The 21,810-nt window shown below is 35.1% G+C and overlaps 3 protein-coding genes and 2 long non-coding RNA genes across 5 annotated transcripts; 2 read left to right on the top strand and 3 right to left on the bottom strand.

The window, feature by feature from the left end:
* The first annotated feature begins 54 nt into the window (after nt 1–54).
* LOC136824802 (uncharacterized) lies at nt 55–3,963 on the top strand. The gene is made up of 4 exons (XM_067080779.1): nt 55–250; nt 986–1,163; nt 1,733–1,875; nt 2,203–3,963. Exons 1-4 carry the CDS (start codon nt 94–96, stop codon nt 3,897–3,899), a joined length of 2,175 nt encoding a protein of 724 aa, XP_066936880.1. The 5' UTR covers nt 55–93; the 3' UTR covers nt 3,900–3,963.
* A 1,873-nt stretch (nt 3,964–5,836) lies between these two features.
* LOC136824801 (torsin-1A-like) lies at nt 5,837–7,938 on the bottom strand. Its single transcript, XM_067080778.1, has 2 exons — nt 7,814–7,938; nt 5,837–7,232 (listed from the first exon to the last, which is right to left on the bottom strand). Exons 1-2 carry the CDS (start codon nt 7,935–7,937, stop codon nt 6,352–6,354), a joined length of 1,005 nt encoding a protein of 334 aa, XP_066936879.1. The 5' UTR covers nt 7,938; the 3' UTR covers nt 5,837–6,351.
* A 3,960-nt stretch (nt 7,939–11,898) lies between these two features.
* Nucleotides 11,899–14,013, bottom strand: LOC136824806 (torsin-1B-like). Its single transcript, XM_067080783.1, is given in 4 exon segments — nt 11,899–13,336; nt 13,338–13,416; nt 13,418–13,702; nt 14,000–14,013. Coding segments are annotated over 4 exon segments (855 nt in total). The 3' UTR covers nt 11,899–12,859.
* Nucleotides 14,014–17,369: 3,356 nt separating this feature from the next.
* LOC136824800 (uncharacterized) lies at nt 17,370–19,255 on the top strand. The gene is made up of 2 exons (XR_010849171.1): nt 17,370–18,560; nt 18,793–19,255. It is a non-coding gene; the product is annotated as an uncharacterized lncRNA (long non-coding RNA).
* Nucleotides 18,887–20,094, bottom strand: LOC136824799 (uncharacterized). Its single transcript, XR_010849170.1, has 2 exons — nt 19,629–20,094; nt 18,887–19,288 (listed from the first exon to the last, which is right to left on the bottom strand). It is a non-coding gene; the product is annotated as an uncharacterized lncRNA (long non-coding RNA).
* Between the last annotated feature and the right edge of the window lie 1,716 nt (nt 20,095–21,810).

Below are 21,810 nucleotides of genomic sequence, written 5' to 3'. Positions count from 1 at the left end.
ATTTTCAGGAGGTGAGGTAGGAAAAAACTTCAAGTATATAAAGGCAGTCGAGAATTGAAGATTTTAATCTTGTTAGTTGAAAGAATTGTGGTAATGTTTCGGCTATTACTTCTAGTAGCTGTTGTACAGCTCGCCTGTGCCAGAGTTTTTATTGTTGATAATAAAAAGAAGGTCGCAGGTTTGAGACATGGATCTTTGACCAAACCATTTGAAACTATTGAAGCTTGTATCAAGAAATTGAAAAACCCAGGTGAGTGGAAATCATATGAGCCTGACTTTTATCTTACACCCCTGTCTTACAGCTCCATAGTCGGGTCTGTGACCGGGGCCCGGGGGGGGGGGGTACTACCCTTGCCGATCGACGGGGGTGCTCCGCTGAGGTTCCAAAAATGGACCCTACCTGAGACTCGTTTTTTCAAAATTTTGCCAAAATTTGCGAAAAAAGTGACCCTGAATGGGACTGAAATTCCGAAGTTTTCTCAAATTTTCTCAAATTTTCCCCAAATTTTCCAAAAAAGGCACCCTACAAGGGACTGATTTTTCTATTTTGTTGTTTTTGCGACCTTACCTGGGACTCGTGGAGGTTAAAAAAGGCACCCTGGCCAGTAACCCATTTAACCCTTCTAGAGGGTGTAACCTTTGATGGAAGACTAAAGGGAAAAATAACTATATATAGCTGAAATCAGGCTTTAAGGTACCTCTGTTCCAAAAATAATTTTCCAGCACTAAAAGGAAAAAAAGTTCATTTTCTTCTTCTTAATTCTCTGATATTTTTCAAGTTGACGATAAACCAGTTATCACACTTTTGCTCGTACAATATAGGATATATTTTTCTCGAGTTTTCTAAATTATCCTCGCCTTAAGGCCCGGAAAATATGAATGACGAAAAATCTGAACTCGAAAAATATATCCTATATTGTACTTTGTAGTACCGTGTGATAAATATTACTAATTTTGACTTCTCTTTCATTTTTTTGTTGAAAAGGTGATGAATGCCAGATTCGCGAAGGAAGATATCATGAGGAGATTAAAATCGAAAACTTGAAAGGAACGAAAGAGATGCCTTACGTTATTCGAGGTTATAAAGACGAACGACCACTTCTTGACGGTACAGTGGTGTTGAAAAATGTGACTAAATGGAAACAGAATGGAAATATCTGGAGGTAAGGTGCAGATTGCAAGCACTTAATATCAGGACAAGTTAAAAAAAAATTGCGTCTCTGAAATCGTGTGTTTACATTTAGAATTTTCCGACAATAATTTGATTTCATTCTTTGTAAGGTAGGCAGAAGAGTGTCAATAGAATCTAAGTCAAATAAAATGAAAATTTCTGGCCGGCTGATCGGCAAAGGTAAAAAATCGATCTCCAATTATTTATAAAACACAATATTGATTTGACAATCATAAGTTAAAAGACCTCAACGTGTATCTTCTTCCGTTTGAAATTGAAATTACCTGAAGATTCTATTCCAATAGACTTTCGAGTATTACAAGTTTTTTATAAGAACATCTAAAAGTTTTGAGACCTTCGGATGTTCTTAGAAATATTTTGAGTTTTTAGCCTATAATTGTTCTTAACATGTTGTTATGAGTATTTTTTTATCCAATTGGGTGTTTTAGAGTCCACAAAGACTTAAAAATGTTCTCAACTGTTCTTAAAATCTTTGATATCGAAGCCTTCATGTCATTATATAGTTTGTTCTTATAAAAAAACGTGTATAATCTTCTTTAGCGCGAAGATCGATTCTACCATTTGGCAATTGTTCTTTGGTAAAACCATGATGACCAATGCAAGATGGCCGAATGCCAAATGGTCCGACAAAACAATCTTTGATGGAAAACGGTGGCCAACACTAGCAGAAGGATCACGATCAGGTAGGTACTCTGATCATTTAAGGGTTTTGACCTTCTAAGAGTGCTCTACACACGCCAGTTTTACTGGCCTATACTAGGATATTGAAAAAAATCAGTAGAGGAGTAATAGAGTAGTTCTGTAGTATATACTTTTATCGAATTAATCTTCGCGAGATTTATTTTTGAAGAAAACTCGCGAGATCGCTGACTCTCAAAATTTTTAAAGATCAGATTTTATTTTGCTTAGTCGCAATATTAGCCCAACTTTTAAGGTTGAAACATTCATATGCCGATTTGAATCCACACTAACCGCAATGATCCAAAAACACTCCTACAATCTCATCTTAGGGCTGATCATTAACAAAGGAAGAAGTCTTGCCGACACTGGTATCGATATGACCGGAGCTTTAGCCATCTTGAATATCGGGAGCTTCGAGACATTTGTGGCAAAAGTTGAAAACCACAGAGCCGGGAAAAATCAATTCAACTTTAAAGACACCTTCGGTGATTACCATTTTAGCCACGATAGAAGCCGGTACTTCTTGGAAGACAAGTTGGAGCTCTTAGATGCTGAAGAAGAATGGTTCTTTAACAAAACAGATAAAATGTTGTACATGTATCCTCCACAAGGACAGAAACCATACGATGTTGAATTGAGAGGAAAAGTCCAATCTTACATCTTCACTTTCAGTAATTGTGAATTTATCACACTGAAAAACATGGATTTCTTCGCTACCGCTGTTAAGGCCGTAACACCGACGCCACGGAGCCGGACAAGCGACTTGGTTTTTGATTCATTGAAATTTGAATTCCATACTTATTCTAAACGTATGTTACAAGATATCAGTTTAATCAATTGGATGGATATTGATGGTATTTACAGAGTTGGCAGACCAGAAACATGGGGAAAATTCACCTTCTACAATAATGTTTTCAGAGGATCTGATGGACTGGCGTTATCATACTGGGGACGAAATGTCACACTGTCTAATAACCTGTTTGAGTACAACGATTGGTGTGCTGCCAATATGGTCAAAGGAGGAGGCGGTTTAGCTACAGTAAAATCATTCAGTATCTACGATGTGTTTGAACGTAACACATTCAGATACAATGGAGCAAGTGTTGCCATCAGACCTGGTAAATATCCAACAGTCAGATTAAATGATATCTCCAAACAGTGCTGGGGAGTTATCCAAAACGACGGAGCAGGTGTCCAGTTGACCAGAAAACCACAAAATTATTCAAGACTGGAATACAACTGGGTTCATGATCAACCAAAATATGGTCTCCGTTTTGATGGTGAACCACCAAAGATTGGTGAAAATGGTACCATGTCCAGAAACGTTGTTTGGAAATGTAATGGTCTGATGGCGAAAGGTGATTACCATACGGTAACACAAAACACAGTGTTTGACAAGAGGAATGATAAAGATGATGACAAACAAGGTGCTGGCTGCATGCTCTGTGTGTTGAAGTATGTCCGCACAAACCCTGGTGTCATCAATGAGCATACCATCGTTACTGGCAATATTGCTGATGTTGCCAATGGCGGAAAAATACCTAAAGGTAAAGGGAAAGTATATCCATTGCAGGGTTTGATCATTGAAGGCAACCGAATGAACATGGATGTTAAACGAGAGTTGATGGATCCAGACAACCATGATTTCAGACCACGACCTGCATCGAAAACAGCACAAATCAATGCTGGAGCTTATGAATATTCCAGAGATTCGAAAACCTATTGGATTCCTGGACGACAGGTTGAAAAAGCGTCATCCCCTGTTCCAGTTGATCGCTCCCAGACGGTAATCACTGAAAATCGAGATGCATTGATGTGGTTGAATGCTTTAGATTGTTATCAACACAATGTCTTCTTTGGTACCATCAAAGGAACAATGAGACTGATTGATAGCACCGAAAATGATGACAATGTGGCGTATCTTCCTTACAGATTGACCAAAGGACGTAGCTACCGATGGAGAGTAGATGCTGTTTGCAATGGATCAGAAGTTAAAGGAGATACATGGACATTTAAAGCTATTTAAATGCAGATTAGATTAAGTTTTGTAACAATGATCATGATAAAGAACAAACAAGAATAAAATGAAATGAGTATTTTATTTTTAAAGGTTTCCCACTAAGAAAATTCCAACCCCCACCCATGTCACTTACGCCTATTTCGCATAATCTAGATTAGTTACCCAAACCTTATACTAATTTAGTGATTTATTATTGTTTGTAACATGATAAAAGGAGAGGCAAGAAATAAAAAAAATAAGCCTACAAAAATTCGAAAACAAGCTCGGAGATGCTTTATGTCGAGGGCTTAAAACAAAGCTAAAACAAGTGATACCTTTATGGACCTACATGATTATGCATCTACGTCAAAAATAGTGACGATCTATTAAAATTAGTCGTTTGTTTCTTATAAAAAAACGTTTAGAAACCAAAATTTCATGCTCAATGTTTTATCCCAAGCTAAATTTTAAGGAAATTCCGAAAATCCTGGAAAATCCGTAAAATTCAAGACAAACAAAGCCAAAATCAGGAAAATACATTGTTAATAGGCTCAAAGTAATGCTTAATAGCACATGTTTAGTCTACACAATGATCAGCTCCAGGCTTCTCGGCCTTACTCTTGGTCTATAGACCCTGCTTTAGGCGGGCACTAGTAGCCCCCACCGGGAATAGCTTATTAATAGCTTTAACCATAATAGACAACTTTCACAAAAGATGTTTATGAATAGAGATTTCAAATAAAAGAATGTTTAAAACACAGCTGATTGGTTTAGGTTAAGAAACTCTCTATTGTTTCGTTAAAACCTCAGTGCGCATGCGATTTATCTGGAGAATTTCAATATTCAAAACAAGAGCAGTTCTCATATTCCAAAGAGAAGGAGTTTTACGCTCGAAATGATGGAAGATATGTCCATGTCTGAGCCTGGATATACTACTTGGTGGGGGGCGTACGGTTTTACGGAATTGCGGAAATCGACCCTTTTTTCTTCGGAATTTCGGAAATCAGGCAAAATTCTTTCGGTATTTCGGAATTCTGAAATTGTTTCGGTATCGGAAACCCGTGAATTTTTGCTTCGAAATTTCGGTATTATAAAGTTTTTATCCCCTTTTTTCGGAATTCATACATGAAAAATCAAAAATTAGTCAAAACGGGGGAAAAAACCCCAAAAATCGGTATCGGAATTGCAAGTATTTTTTACGGAATTTCGGAAATTTTGGCAAAACTGTCCGGTATTTCGGAAATCGCAAACCCCGTACGCCCCCCCCTACTTGTAGGTACAATTTAACTTTGATTGAGTGCAAATTGATCCAAAATATTCTTTACCTGAAAATCTTTGCCAAATAAATCTTTTGCGGTTCCACGAGGTGACATTTAGATAACTGTATAATCCTCTATTGAAAAACCAAGTTTATTTTTTGTCCAGGTATCATCTTTTTTAAGTAATTATTGAAAGTGACTTTACATCTCTCCAGGTTACTGTTGAATTTCATTTTTGACTAAAAATAGAGTGAGAATTATAACGAATTATTAATTTAAAAGAATTTGGTAGAAGGTGTAGGTGTTCTTCTTACAAAGGGAACTTTGTAAGGTAGCAGCATGCTTTTTATCATAAAAAGTAGAGGAGGAACAAAGGGGCTGAGTTTTTGTAATCCATAGAATATCATCTTAAGTAAAAATGTTCCTTTACAGTTAAGTACCCTCATAGTATAAAGATCTAAAATATGTCCACCTAAAATTGACTTTTTGCTATAACATTTTACAATTTTTAAGAATTTTTATTCTCGATTTTCTACGTTTTAAAAATTAGACAGCATTTTATGATAAATGATAGGAGAAATTTCAAAAATGAAGACAAAAATAGAGTAAAGCTTTTCAAGCCAAAAATTCGAAAGAGGTTAAAATGGAGATTGGCCATGCCTAATGCCATTAGGGTAAATACACAAAACACACCCTCAAGATAAATTAAGAGAAGAATAAATTTAAATTTTCTACATCCAAAACTATTTACAAAAGTAAAAATATTCAAACAGTTGGATTTTGATTTTTTATTATCTTAACCCGTAAATGGATCTGTTATAGATACGTTAAAATAATACTTAGAATATCTATACCTATTCAAAATTATCGAAAAATCCTTTTAAGCAAGATAGCAGTTTAAAAGTTCTTTAAAAAAACCTACCAACTTACATTAGCTCTAGATGACAACAAAAAGGTTCTTGACAGAGAATATTTGGTTGGACAAGAGAAGTGGTCAAGTAGGTTTTGTATTATAATCAGCAAACTCTCTCTAAGTCGAATCTTTTTCTCTAATTCGAATCCTTATATGATTAAAAAAAAATGAATGCCTCTCTCTTTAAAAAGTCTTTCTATTTTCTAATTCACCTTTACATAATTCTAATAAAAAACCCTGGTCCCTTGAACGTTGAAGACCCAATTAAAGAGAGTTGACTAATTCAGTATTAGTGAGTGAGTGTAAATTAGTCCAAAATTAAGTCCATCTTTTTAGAAACTTTCTTGCATCCAGTAGTTGAAAACATTGGATTTTTCTTAGGAAAATAATCCATCTCTTTAGCTACTTCATTCACAATCTTTTCATTCAATGCATGATTTCTTCGAATTAATTCAGCTCGTACACATTGTTTTACATGTTCTCTTTCCATAGGTAGGAATGGTACAAAAAAGTCTACTAAACCTGCCAGCAAAATATTGGCATCTTTAAGTCCACCATTATTATTGAAAGCGTCTATTGATAATAAAAACTCCATTTGCTTGGAAGTAATATCCTGTCTCGATTCTCCAGACCGGAAGTGTTTGAATACTTCTTTGTTGATTTCATCTCCACCAGTATTACCAATAAAGATGAATATGTTTTTACGAAAATCAACACCGTTGACATCTTGATGGAAATCAATAAATGCTTTCAAAACATCAATCAATCCAGCAGGCATTTTTTCAATTTCATCAAAAATAAACATTGAATGGTCACAAGCTTTAGTTTTCTCAACAATCTCTCGTTTTACTCTATCCTTATATTGTTTTAACTCGTCTTTATGTGGAAAATCATTTCCAGCTATATATTTGGTTATGAATTTACTCTGTACACCTTTCTTGTATACGTGCTTAGCTATTATGTCAGCAACAAAATTTTTCCCTGAACCAGTCCATCCGTGAAATGATAAAACAAGAGCTTTCTTAGGGTTTTCCTGCTGTAAATGTTTTCGTATACTTTTCGCAACAATGTGTGTCACTAAATGTTGACCAATCAAATTGTCACGAAATGAATCAGTCATTGTGTGTGAAGAATGATTTGTCCACTTTGGAGTACAACACTCTTTAAATTGACAATATGCCCATTTCCCTGTAATAAATAGAAATGTAAAATTTCTTAAATACCTTATCAAAACTATTTTTTGCCTAATTTCCTTCTTGTGTATCTCTTTCAATATATGAAATAAAAATATTGTTAGAATAATTTGAGTGAATGTGAAAATCCACTTTTGCCTTCAGTTCCAAAAACTCCCCTGAGCTTCCAACAACACTTCCCTATTCCCCCCCAAAATGGGATTGACAGGAGTTTTGAGACAAGTATTCACAAAGGCCTGAAGTTTCAAAAAGTCAATGAATGTGTGAAGTCTGGTTAGAACTTTAAATGCCATCCTTGGTTTGAAATGTGCGTACACACCAAAATTAAGATAGAAATGCCAATCTCGACAATCTTGGGTAGGGTAAAAAAAAACAGGGTGGCATATGGGTAGCAGTGCTAGTAATTCAAGTACCAAAGAAATTGAGCAAGAGCAATCTCATACAATGGAAGTGGCATTTAATGGGCTAATAAGAAAAAACATTTTGCAATCTTGAATCAGCCTAAATTATATTTGATATAAGAATTACAGACAGGTGGTTTTTCAACACAAATTCTCTCCTCCTGAAATCAATTACCTGCAATTGCTCCCCCACCAGCAACAACAGCTATTCCAACAGTGATAGGTTCGATTGCTAACGTAAGTGAAGGTATACATGTAATGACTAAAAACAATGCTTCGAAAATAGTATTCTTTTTCATGCTATGAAGGAAAAGAAAGAAATAATCAGAATAATATAATAGTGTCAAATGGTTGAATTTGAAGACCCAAAAGGGGCAGAAAGGTACCTCAGATCTTTTCCAGGAATGCTTGTTTCGTAAAGTTAGCAGTAGATTTTATTTCTACTTTTGGTCTGAAAATCATAAAAAAGGAGCTATGAAAAATTTTGTAAATTGACTATAAAATGTAAATGACTGTTAAAAATCACTACCAAAAATAACAAAAATTATAATTTTATTCAAAAGCTGCTTTTTAATAAAGTCCACAAATAATATTAACGATTTTCCCCAGAATATAGGCCAATTCGTGCAAGTTAACTACGAAAAAATTCTGAAAAGCTGATTTGCCTAAGTTTATTTTAAACATAAAAAGATGATCCCAGTTTGTTTTGGGTTTTATGTAAGCTTAAATAATTATACATGAAAAAGCAATACAGATTTATTGATGAAGAACAAATTCCACTTCTTCAAAAGAAAATGTTTACTAACTGAACCTAAAAACAACCCCAAGGAGAAATATACGACAAAATGAATAGCAAAGATCAATTGGATGGAAAAATTTCAAAAACAGATGCTAGAAATCTACCACTATCAAATCATAGTTTTAAAATTGCCACTCAATACACCACAAATCAAACCAACGCCACATACATTTTAAATAAAACACTGTGTCGTCAAACCAGAAAATTGTCGTTTCAGTTAATTTTCTGAATATAAACGAGATTCAAGGATCTATTACTAAAATAGCAAGTTTTTCGGAGTAAATTTTCAATTTGTTCAATTGATTCCTAAGAATCGATGAGAGTCAAGAAAGGCTAGGAAAAAACAAAAAAGAACTGTCATTTTACTTACCAAATTGAATATCTACAACATTTTAGTAAAACAAAGTCTAAGATGGCAGATCTTACTATTAAAATGTCCCCCAAAGGAAAACAACTTGAATTTTAGGTCAGAATTCAAATAAATAAAACAAATCAGCATTCCTTGTTATATTTTTCAAAAGAAATTTCGAAATTCTGAAAAGTCTGGTAAAATTCGGAATTCCGAAAAATTAAAATAATTCTGAATTTTGAAAAATAAAAAACAATTCGGAATTCCGAAAAATCGAAAAATTCGGAATTCCGAAAAATAAAAAAATCGGAATTTCGAAAAATAAAAAATTCGGAATTCCGAAAAATTAACATCCGGATTAACATTAAAAATTACTACACTTGAAGATGCTGTAGAAATCTTTGGACAGTAATATGCTTGTAGCTCTTTTCAACAATATAATAAGATATCTATTTATATAAAACAGTATTCAAAAGTATAATTAGCTTCTAAATTGTTCTAGAAATAACAAAATATCCAAACACTTCCCATATTTTCTAAATTTGACGAACAAATTTGGTCATTGTCGTCAGGGATCATAAAATTGTCTATACCTTAGCACTTAGCATAGAGAATTCAAGTCGAATTTTGCTACGTCACTCATATCTTAGAAAATAATAGCTTGCATGCTTTTGAATTTTAGGTTATTTAGGTTAACTTTCAAGAACACCTGTACAAGTTCTTTTTTTAAGAACATCCAAAATTTTGGAGCCTTTGGATAATCTTATTTTTTAAAGCCTAAAAATATTCTTAATATGTTCTTATTTTCCCAATTTCCAGTTTATTTTTGTCCATTTCGAAATCGGGCGTTTTAGAGTCCGCAAACCCTTAAAATGTTCTTAGCATGTTTTGAACATTTTGGCCATCGAAGCCTTATGTTCTTATATAGATTGTTCTTATAAAAACGTGTACTAACATAAGAATTCTGACAGCCTTTGAGAGTGCATTAGTTCAGGCTTAGTTTTCTAAGTAATAATGTTTGAACATTTCCAACAATTCAAGAATCAAATGTGGAGCAAGATCGTTGTTTGTTATTAGCCAGCTTGTACCCATCACACGCCGTTTTTATTGTCACTACATATCCAAGAGTTTACAAGAAACACGACGATCGAGAGTTGGCTAGGTTGTAATTAACGTCGAGGAATCTTTGATCATAATCGTTCCAAGTCTTCCAGATTTTTTTTCGTTAGAAGGGGTGATCGGGACAGACATCGATTTCGGTTACAGTATTAGTCAATTCGAAAATGGCCATTTTGGATGTGCGTGTTGACATATCAGCTGTAACGAAAAAAGAGCATTATCAAATGATTAGTATTTGTGGCACTGCACTTCATGCTGTATCCAAAATGTCAGAAGAAATTTGACAATGTATTTCCTCGATGTGTTTGGGTACGCAATTTTACACAGCAATCAAGCAATCATGCCAATGCAAAGAAAAAGTTAACAAAGTCAGAACATGGTTTGTCAAAATTCTTCAAAGAAATTTATTGCAAATCTCGATTAAAAACTTTTTATGAATTACAACAGAGAAATCAGGTTTTTCTTGACAAAATCTTTTCAAATTTACGAACCGGTACAACCACAAGTACTTTAGAAAAGATGAATATATGAAATAAATTATAAATGCTAAAATGCTATCTTTTCTTGAAATTCATTTTCATATCACAACTACACAACAATGTTTCGTGGCTGATAGTGATAAGCAAGAGCTCTTTTTTCAGTTGATTAAAAATATAATTCTCAATAACCCCCTGTTTTTATCATCCTCTCAGCTATTATGTGTATATAAGTTCAAACTGGCAGGGGGTAACTAAAAATTCTTTATTAATAACAAAAGGCTCTGTTAACGAAATTTTTGACGCCTTCGCAAAAGAATACAATGAATCACGAAAAGATTAGCTTGTGCGAAGAAACCAATTAGTTTAATTGAATTTTAAAATCATTCCGAAATACTTCAAAGTATCATAGGTGACAAATTTTTTTTTCTTTTCTTTCTCGAAAAACAGAAGATATGATTTAAATCATGAGGCTTCATTTACGAAAAAAGTTGCTGAAATACTGAACGTATAAAAGTATAAGCAAAAGAAGATATGATATCAGAGCGGGTTAGAGCGCCAGCATGTTTAAAAAGTCTGCTCTCGTGGATTCAGCCTTTTTAATGACATCGAGGTAGTCAGAGCTGTGTTTTTATCGAAAAAACAATCAGATATGCAATGCTACAATGCTATCAATCAGAGTTCCATCTGGAGCTTCGACTGAAGCACTGTCCCACCATCAAGAAAATAAATAATAACAAACACCAGAGATGGCAAGCCGATGACGAACAGATATGAATGCTGTAAGTTTTCTCGTCACACTGCATATATTTATAACACCTTAGTAATTTTAAAAGAATTCAGAATGCAGCGCAAACAGCAAATGCTGGACGTTTTATTTTATTTTGAGAGCTTTTTGATTGCACACAAAACTATTGAATGCTAGAAGGATGTGAAACTGTACAAGTGAAACATAACTCTTTATTTTTTAAGGTAAATGTTGGGACATGCGCACGTTCACAGCTGAATAGCGCTGACAAAACTGTGCTATAAAAGCACCATCTGAACGAGTATTGAAGAAAATGCTGACTAATGTGAATTATTGGAAAGATTTCAATGAAGACCAAAAGCAAATTACAGGATTTAAGAAAGTAATACACGAAGAATTCAAAGAGACTCCTTTCAAGTACAACAACCTATATATCACATCAGATAATACTTTGTAAATACCCTAACTATCAGCAGTAATATTGGTATTGCTGCAGTTACATCGTCTTAATCTGAATCTTGTTAATTTAAATCACTTTCAGTTTCCATTTTTTTCGGAATTCCGAGTTTTTATGATTTTTCGGAATTCCGAATTTTTATGATTTTTTCAAAATTTCTAATCTTTTTATTTTTCGGAATTCCGAATTTTTATGATTTTTTCGAAATTTCTAATCTTTTTATTTTTCGGAATTCCGAATTTTTACTATTTTTTCGGAATTCCGAATGCTTCTGACTTTTCGAAATTCTGAATATTTCCAATTTTTCGGAATTCCGAATTTTTCTAATTATAATGTTTCCTAAACTTTTGAATTTTCGGAATTCCGAATTTTTCACCTCTAAGAATTTCATTTTATCTTACTTTCAAACTTTGGTAGATTTCACTCCTGAATATCTTTGAGTTATGGTGAAAAATTTTGATCATATAGAAACTCTAAAATTTTAGTACTTTCTTCAACATAATTCTTTATTTGTGAATTATTAGTAAAGCTTTATCTTTTTTATCTATTTAAATCAGAAAAGAATTACACCAAATAGCACAGTGTTCACTCTTTCTAAAAAAGTTAACGAATCTTCAATCCGCTACTTTTTTTATTGGAATTATGACTTAAAAAAAGTATGAGAGTCAGATTTGCATATTTCTATGAGAAAGTACCTTCACTTTTAATGTCTATTCAGGTTAATTTCTTAAGACAATTATTCAAGCTGAACATCCGTCAAAAGTATAACTTAAATCCGAGTCTTAAATCACGTATTCTTAGGCTGATCTTCTTCGATTTTCAGAAGCAGTAAAATAAATAGGAGTCGATTAGACTTCCTTTATTCTGTGCCGACTTTTCACAGTAGTATAGAAACAAATGGATGCATTTTTCCTAAATTTTTAGAAACGACAATTTTCTGGTTTGACGACACAGTGTTATAACCATTAACATCCAACATACACATTTTTAAAAGACAACTCCAGTAAAATTACAAATCCAATAAGATATCAGCTCCTATGAAGGAATTAAAAGCTGTTTGTCTGCATGAAGGGAAGTGTGTTGTGTCAAATGTTTATGCTTTTCTTACTCAGTAATTATTATGAAATAGTGATTCCATGTTTGTATGAGCGTGTGTTTGTATTATATTGAAATGTGATGCGTTGATAAATTCAGTTTCCAAAAGTTTTGAACCTTAAAATACAGTATAAATGACTGAAATGTTATGATCCATCCAAAATCAGTTTAAAGATACTTAGTAATCAATGTATTTATCCAGCTTTTTATTAACCTGTTTACATCCATGTTCTGCAAATAGTGGTTTCTTTGCAGGGAAATAAAACATATCATCGGCTACATTATTAACAACTTCTTCATTTGAAGCCTTATTTCTTCGTCTTAACTCTGCTCGTACACACTGTTTCAAGTGTTCTCTTTCTAAAGGTAAGAAAGGAACGTAATAGTCTATTAATCCTGAAAGCAAAATATTTGCATCATTTAAACCACCTTTATTATTGAATGCATCATTAGATAATATGTATTCCATTTGCTTGGCAGTAATTTCCCGTCTTGATTTTCCTGATTTGAAATGTTCATATACTTCCCTGTTTATCTCATCACCACCAGTGTTCCCCATTAAAATGAAAATATTTTTACGATAATCAATACCATCCACATTCTGATGAAAATCAATGTAAGCTTTCAAAATATCAATCAATCCTGTAGGCATTTTTTTCAATTTCATCGAAAATAAATATTGAACGTTCACAAACTTTGGTTGCACTAATAATCTCTCCTTTCACTCTCTCCCTATTGTTCAAGCTTCTGTTTATGTGTGAATTCATTCCCAGATATATATTTTGTATAGAATATACTCTGTGTACCTTTTCTGTATATATGCTCTGCTATTATATCAGCTACAAAACCCTTTCCCGATCCACGCCATCCGTGAAATGACAAAACAAGAGCTTTCTTTGGGTTTTCCTGCTGGAGATGCCCACGTATACTTTTTGGGACAATGTCTACCACTAAGGGCTGGCCGAATAAATTTTTTGAAAGATAATCACGATCAGTTCCAGAGGCCCTCGTGCGCCTAGAACTTTGTTACATTATAATAATAGATCATCGATACTCACAATTTTTTAGACCTTAATCATCTATTGATTATCAATTGTAATTGATATTTAATTAATCAATTATCTATTGATTACTACTTATTACGACCCCCTGGGTGGATAAGGCTGAAAAATGATTTTAACCCCTGGGTTAAAAAAAACAAAAACAAAAAAAGAGAGCAGAGTACATGCAGAGTTTACAGAGTTTTACAGAGTTTACATAGTTTTACTTTAGACGACAATAATATGAAACTTAACGACATACCAACAACTGCTCAAACTTGGGACGAAACATGGGACTGTTGATATCTGGCCTGTATTTTCACTTACTGTTAAATCTCTTTGACAACAAATTTGTTTTGATAACTCCACCAAGTTGATCAATCATACTTTCTGTAATAACATGTCACACTAACTTTCACTGATAACGCACCGTGCCCTTTTTAACTTTTTTGTTTTCATTCAAAATGACCGGACAACGATTGGAGGATTAGATAACGCCCGCTGCCTAACCGCCTATCGCTCGATGGGATTAACAAATAGCGAGTGTGTATCTTGCTGCGAGAGTGACATCAAACACTCCATTGTTTTGCCACTAAAATATGGTCTTCTTTGTTCAAGACATTCGCGTGTGTTCCACTATGGATTTTTTTCATATTTCGATTTAAAAGCGTACTTGGTGCGAAAGAGAAATTGTGTATTTATCACAATACACCGTTCATTAACTCAAATCAAATGACTTTGTAGGTTCGGTGAAATGGTGGCTGAATTGCTGTCCCACATTTTGTCAGATAGTCCCAAGTTAGAGCACTCAAATCAAATGACTTTGTAGGTTCGGTGAAATGGTGGCTGAATTGCCGTCCCACATTTTGTCAGATAGTCTCAAGTTAGAGCAGTTGACTGTAAGACCTCTTGAGATATGGTCATGTTTTTTTACACTTTCCAAAAAGTGAATTTTGACTGTAAAAACTCATAAGTAGAGAACAAGTTGGTCAAATTTAAAAAGTGATAGCTCAATTTTTAAGTTAGGATATCTACTTTCTAAATCAAAACTCCAAGCACTTTGGGACATTTGTTCAGCCTCAAGAAAAATGTATGAACTTTTTCGTGGGTCACCCGGTATGCTCCATTACTTTGCAACAGATTGATGTGAGCGATATTGGATGATAGCTCTCAGGTGAACTTCTTACTTTGTTACTCTTTGTTATCCTTTCTTGAGAGGAGCAACAGAGATATTATCAGAGCTCTTACTTTTGATGTATTTGTAGAGCTTCTTGGAGTTGGATGAATTGAATTGAATTGGATATATTTTCGCTGCAACACAGCAGGATAACCCCTTACAAAAAAAAAATAGATTTCTCTATACAATGGGGAACCTAGAAGAAACTGAAAAATTATTACAGAACGAAAGAAAAAATGAATAAATGATTATCATAATATTAATAGTGACAACAAAATAGTGAATATAAGAAATATTTTTACTTTTATTTTATGACAATTTCTTTGAGTAGATTTATCTATAAAGTTCTTCCTGTTACACCACCCACCCCTCCCACCCTGGGAAAACACACTAAGTTCACGCACACACAATACACGCACACACAGACACACACACACACAAAGATTATTCGTCTTCAGCTTTGTATTTGTCTAAATAGAATTTTGTAGCTAAAGATTTTAGTTCATCAGTATCAAGGTTGTAAAAATCAGCTTTGCCCCTGGTGCCAGTTTTGTGATCAATTTCATCAAAATTAAGTGTTGATAGGACATCAGATGGAAGATTACCCTGTAGGTATTTTTGAATAAATAAGATATTCATTACTTTCACCAGATCAAAGATTTTGAGTAATTTAAGCTCATCAAACAGGGGAGTAGCAGAAGTTCTTGGCTCACTAAAGGTCATGAGTCTTAGTGCAGTGTTTTTGAAGAGTAGAATCCTATGTGTGACAGTCCCCAGAGTTGACTAGCATAGCGAACATGAGAAGCAAAAATTGCATGATAAATGTTTAGAAGGATGTGAATTGGAACATAGTGACAAAGTTTGGATATTGCCCCACTTGCCATTCTAAATGTAGCAGCAACGAAAGAAGTATGAACCTTCCAGTTTAGATAATTGTCAAGGTGAACACCCAAATACTTCACACTCTTACTTGGTGATAGAATTTTCCCGCAAAGCTTAATTCTTGGAATAAGTCCATCTGTCTCCAAGGGGAACAAAAAATAACAAACTCAGTTTTGCTAGCATTCAAAGAAATTTTGTTGGCATTAAGCCAGCTGACTAAAACTCTGAGATCAGCAGAGTTTTTGAAAAATCTAATAAATGAGATGATGAGATGAGCCAATAATCTTATCTCTAACGTAGTTGTCATGGGCTGATCGACATGCTTGTTTGCATTCTTTTAAAATTGCTTTGTATCTATTCCAGTCAGTATACAGTCTTGTTCGTTTAGCTTGTTTGTAGAGACGTTTCTAGCCTGGATATCCAGCCCGTAAACCTTTTTTTTGATTTTGATATTTCTTATGTTTACGGTCTGGTTTACCTAGATCGTCTGCATTCTCATCTGAGGATGATTATGCGGATATTCTGATTGGTTGGTCCAAGCGAATCAGAGATCTGAATGGTGGCGCGCGTATAAGAAATTATGCGAGCCGACTTGAAGTGTACGCCTAAATAATTAGGTGAACCGCGCGGGCGATCAGCAATGCGCATACGCTGCTTTGCAAATCTCCCTGACTTTTCTTCTTCGAAGCAAATAACAATAGAATATGTAATTATCTCCCTTGGGTGTTTGACCACGCATCCAAATAAAAATAACAATAATGGTAGGGAAGAAGTGAAGAAGTGGGAAGATCAAAACATGGGAATTTTTTGATGTTCTGGTTGTTTTCTTTCCAAATACTTGCTTAGATATTCTTGTTTTAATCTTCTTAATGACTTGGTTGCATCGTGTAAAGAGCTAAAGGTATATCTTTATTTTGCTTTAATTCTTCTTTTCTGTTTGCCAATTTTGTAGTGCTGTTTTTTGGGTTGAAAGTTTTGTTTTGATATTTTTTTTTCTCCAAAATTCACTTTGCACTTTCTGTCTAACAGACTTTCCACCACACTGTCTATATTTTATGGTCCACGCTGCCATTCTAAATTAATTTATCACTGCTGGGGTAGCATCTTGAAATTATGCATGTCATTATGTGCATAAATTTATTTGCAGCCATGGGATTCATGCAGGAAAATCTGTCAACAGGGGTTCACCTGATTTCTAGGTGAACCAAGCTCTATAATTTTAGAACTTTGTCTGACTGAGGTAAAACTTATTTTTTCTAAAATTTTGAGCTTGGATATCCAGGCTAAGACGTTTCTTACGTCTTGATAATCGTTTGCACTCTGTGGTTATCCAAGGTTGATTGTAACGTTGGGAAAGCTGTTTGGTTGGGATCTTATCAAGAGCTGTATTGAAAATTGTTTCTAGCTGTGTCCATTGATCGTTGATGGAAGACACATTATCAAGGTTCGAATCACAAAATTGTTTAACATCTTCAGTCAGGGTTGCTTTTATATCTGGTAGGTTGGCTCTTTTCCAAAGGTAAATTGTCCGTTTTGATGTTTTTAGTCGAGAAGGATGGCACAATGTGTCTGCAAGAGGGATGCTTGTATGATCGCTTATGCCCGGGGTATCAACAATGTGTGTTAAGAGTGAGTTATTGTTTTTCAATAAAATATCTAAGCAATTGTCTCCTCTTGTTGGAAAGTTCACTAGCTGTGATAAGCCACTTTCTGTGATCCAGTCTAGAGCTATTTTATAAATTTCTTTAGAGTATTGATATCCAGTTATAGTGTGTGTCTCCCAGTCAATGTCCGGAAAGTTGAAATCACCTCCAATCCAGAGGATTAGACTGGTCGAAATTGATGGACAAATGATTGACAGGTATGAAAACTCCGTCTCTCGTCTTTCTCAGAAATGAGAAACTAAGTCTCAGAAAATAGAAAAAACAGGTAAAGCGAAAGATAGGAAAGGGAAAATGGGTCGTCATTTAGTGAAATGTAAAAACAGGTCTATTATTGGGAGTGTGTCTCAAGCAGTCCAAAATCTATTTCCTTCAAAGGAGAAGGGAACACTATATCATCATCTATGTTTGGAAGGTGTTAGAAGGGATATAGTACCTAACGTTAAAATCCCCAGCTCGGCCGGCTGTGCCAACTGTCACACAACTGTCCACCTCCAAGAATCAAACATATCCAGCCAAGCTTTGCACGACCCTGCCGGTGCACCCGACAGTCGGGTGCTGTTGTCGGGTGTTCGAAGTTAGAAATTTCAACACCCGACAGTCGGGTGCACTTTGTCGGGTGCTACATCTTGGGCGCTCTTAACAACACCCGACATGTAACGGGCGGGTGGCGATTTCCCGAGGGCGGAAAAACGGGTTCTTTTTGCTACCGCCCGACGCCCGGCCTGTAGTTGGGTGCGCGGCATTTTTGACGAAATACTCTAATTACTCTCTCAAGGCCAGTCTCCACTTCTCCGCGCGCTGCGATCGCATATTTTTTGGCTTCAATCCTTTTGGCTTGGAAAAAAGATTACGTCATAAAAATGTAACGCGCACTCGAAAAAGTGCGATCGAGAAACGCATGCAAAAGTGCAGACCGGCCTTTCTCGTCAAACCAATTCTTTGGTGGGTCAAACAATGTGAGTTCGGGCTTTGATGTTCTTGGGAGAAGTTAACGGATTAACGCTTTTCTTTTCTTTTTATTTATGGGTGATAAACGACGGTAAAACGACGAAACGACGAAGACAAATAATAGAGATGTTTCATCAATGATTCTTTATCAACGCAAACTTCACTAAGGTAGGCTTTCAAAGTGCCCAGTAGAAAACTATTCTGCCCTGGGGTATTAAAGTTATCTAGGTAGGTTTTTCCACTTTTACCTACCTGAAAATCGTGTTTCTTTAAATTTTTAATTAACGTTCAATTTGTCTGAGCTGAGTGAGTAACTTTGTCAACTGGACGCTATATATTACCTGGGTTTTCGTTTTGTAACGACACACTATATGCCGAATTTTTTGTTCAATCTATTTAGTGTACCACCACCATTCTTGTACAAGTAACCATTGCGTACATACACAATGTTTGGATGGCTGGGGACAACGTGCGTGTTGCTCAAAAGAAGAGACTGGAACAACCTTTTTTTATTGATTAACAATAATTTAGACCATGCTCAAACCAGTTCAGACGTTACAGTTTCATGTCATATCGTCCCGGTATAGTTTCCGTTAGGGATAGAGAGTGTTCATATTGGTTTCGAAACGTTCCGGAGCAGTTCCGTTCCGTTCCGATGAAAATAGTGGAACAAAACCGTTTCGATCTGTTTTGCTTTGTATGTAACGTCTTCAAATTTTGGTGTTCACACGTTCACACAGAACCGTTTCTTTTTGGAACAATACGGAACCGTAACGTCTGAACGTGGTCTTACAAACAATCTTTGAAATACATACAATTAAAAATATGTAAAATTATAAATCATAAGGCCATTTGATCATCAATAGATCCAACAATGCATTTCCTCTGTTTTCTTCCTGAGAAGGAGATAGAAAGTAGAAAGATTAACTAATAAACTACCGCCCTCTATTTTAAATCTCTTGTCTATCCACAGCTTTAGTATCCATTATGTCTGAGATTATAAAATCCCGGTAAATATTCTTAAAAATATCCTTAGATTAACCAATTTGAAAAAAGTCATTCCTGTCTCCACGCACTTACGTACGTCGTTAGTAAACTTACAACTAGCTTTTAATGCAGAATCACGTATCTACACAGACCATTTAGAACGCCATAGAAATTACGTCATCATGAAACTAAATGTCAGATGAGATTGAGCTATTTATATCATGATATTAAAGGTAATATACGTCTTACCTGGATAAACCAACACGTCAGCGTGTTTTGTCATCAGAATGTAAGACTAAAACGAAAAAAGAAGAGAGAAAAAGAGAGCGGAATGTCATGCCTCAAACCTAAACACGGATGAGAGATAGATTGACCATCAAGTGCAGGCTCGAATTTAAGAATATCGAAACACTGATATGATCAAAGTACAGAATCGAAAGAAAGACACGACAAATCTTTTACGATAACGGCTAATTACAGTTCACCACACTAAAATGTAAATATCTAATTAATTACCTGCTTCGCTATTTGATTCCTTCTCTGTTTGTGACTCTAAATAAAAAGAATGATGATAGATATTTAGTTGACATGAGAGGTTGGCTCCTGAAGGTAAAGGGTTAATGTCAGTATAGACCTAACTCTTCATACAAAAATTACGGGAAACGCATATTTGGACTTTGAACCCTATGCTGCACTCAAGCACTTGAGCCAAAATCCCGCAAAGGCAGGACAAAATTCAGTTTTTCGAAGTTTGCAAAAAAACGCCACATAGAAGATCTTTCAAATTCAGTATGTGAATAGGGCAGTAAAAAATACAACTTTTCTATTTTTCCTTTTTTTTGCAAAAGTTCTAGGAATGAAAATAAAGGGATAATGATAATTGAATACTATCCATTGATGATCCGCGGCACTATCGTAAAGCTAGAATCACTTCGCGTACACTTCGCTTGAGAAAATGATTGACAGATTGAAGTTTTTCATCCCCGCGGCACGCGCCGCGCGGGAGCTCGGGTGCTATGCGAGAGTTCTCGGCTCAATCCTCGGACCGCGCTAAAATGGTAAACTGAGCTGTGATAGATCATTTAGATGGAAGTTGTTGGAATGTTTACAAGGCTCTTGACAGAAAATCTTTTGTTTTATTGTCAATGATGACAGTGTGGTTATTAATTTTGTTAGATCTGACAAATTGATGTTTGTAAGTGCACTTTATAGTTTTGATTCCCATTGAAGAATCATATTCTGGTTTTCATGTTATTAGATGCTGTTTTAGAGCTTTATGTCTACACTGAATGTCAGGTATCGATCAGTAACGTAAACTAGCCGTATTGTATAAGGGTTGCGAAGCGATCCAGACTCCACCTCAATTCACAAGTTGCTAGCAAAATAAGAGACACTCTAAAAATCCCTCTAATAAAGCCGCTATAGAGACAAGGTTGTAAGAGCCTTAATGCCCCAAACACACCACATAATCCACGGCGGCACAACACCCGCCGCCGCCCGCCGCGCATCGCTCTTTTTTTCATTCTAGTTATTCTAGTGTAAATGGTGCCTTAATAAAATCGAACGATATTAGTCGAACGATCGAACATTTTTATTCGAATCACAAATCGTCTGTCGAGAAATCATCAAAACATCACCCTCGACTCCATGGCTTATCTAACCCCCTTACGCTATTGATGATTCTGATGGACGCGTTGACGGGGGATATAAGCCCTGGTGCACTTTAAAAACGAAAGTACTTTTAGGCATGTACGCGAAACGTATGTCGATTAGCATAATCCCGCCATTTTACAAATTCCGAGAATTTGAAAAGATCAAAACAAGCTAAATATGTAATGAATGGCTGATGATCAGCCATTCATTTGTAAATAGTAAATTTAAAAGTCAAAGACAGATTCTCAACATGAAGAAGTTGAAGTATGAAGAACTCTTGGCAAACCAATCAATTGACAAAATTGCAAAATGTCATTTAAATGAAACTTGATTGGCAGAGAAGAATACTACAAGACCTTGATAAGCAGTCTATCCTGGTCTATCCCTGCTCTGAGCGAACTGGAACTGCTTGTAAAACGATTTTTTACAGAAAGACAAAATGACTATGGAAAATAGTTTAAAGATTCACTCGAGAAGACCCTCTGCTGTCCACATATAATTGTTTTGCTTGAACTGATTTCCAACAGCAATCTTGCATGTTTCTTTATAATCTGATCACTCGTGATGAAGGACTGATGTTTATACATTTTGGCATCTATCTTGTCCATGACCATGGGCATCAGGAGTATGAAAAAGAAAAAAGCATACATCTCCAGTGATTGCTTGACTGGTAGTCAAAATGAACTGATCGGTGAAGAAGCTTTTTCAGAAAAACTTGAGACTACGTACAATACAAACTCACTGCAAAAATGTTCTGGTTATGGTTTATACAATTATG

The sequence above is a fragment of the Clytia hemisphaerica genome, unplaced genomic scaffold (genome assembly GCF_902728285.1).
Source record: "Clytia hemisphaerica strain Z4C2 unplaced genomic scaffold, Clytia hemisphaerica genome assembly, whole genome shotgun sequence".
NCBI classification, from domain to species: Eukaryota; Metazoa; Cnidaria; class Hydrozoa; order Leptothecata; family Clytiidae; genus Clytia; species Clytia hemisphaerica.
This window is presented reverse-complemented; position numbering and strand designations above follow the sequence as displayed.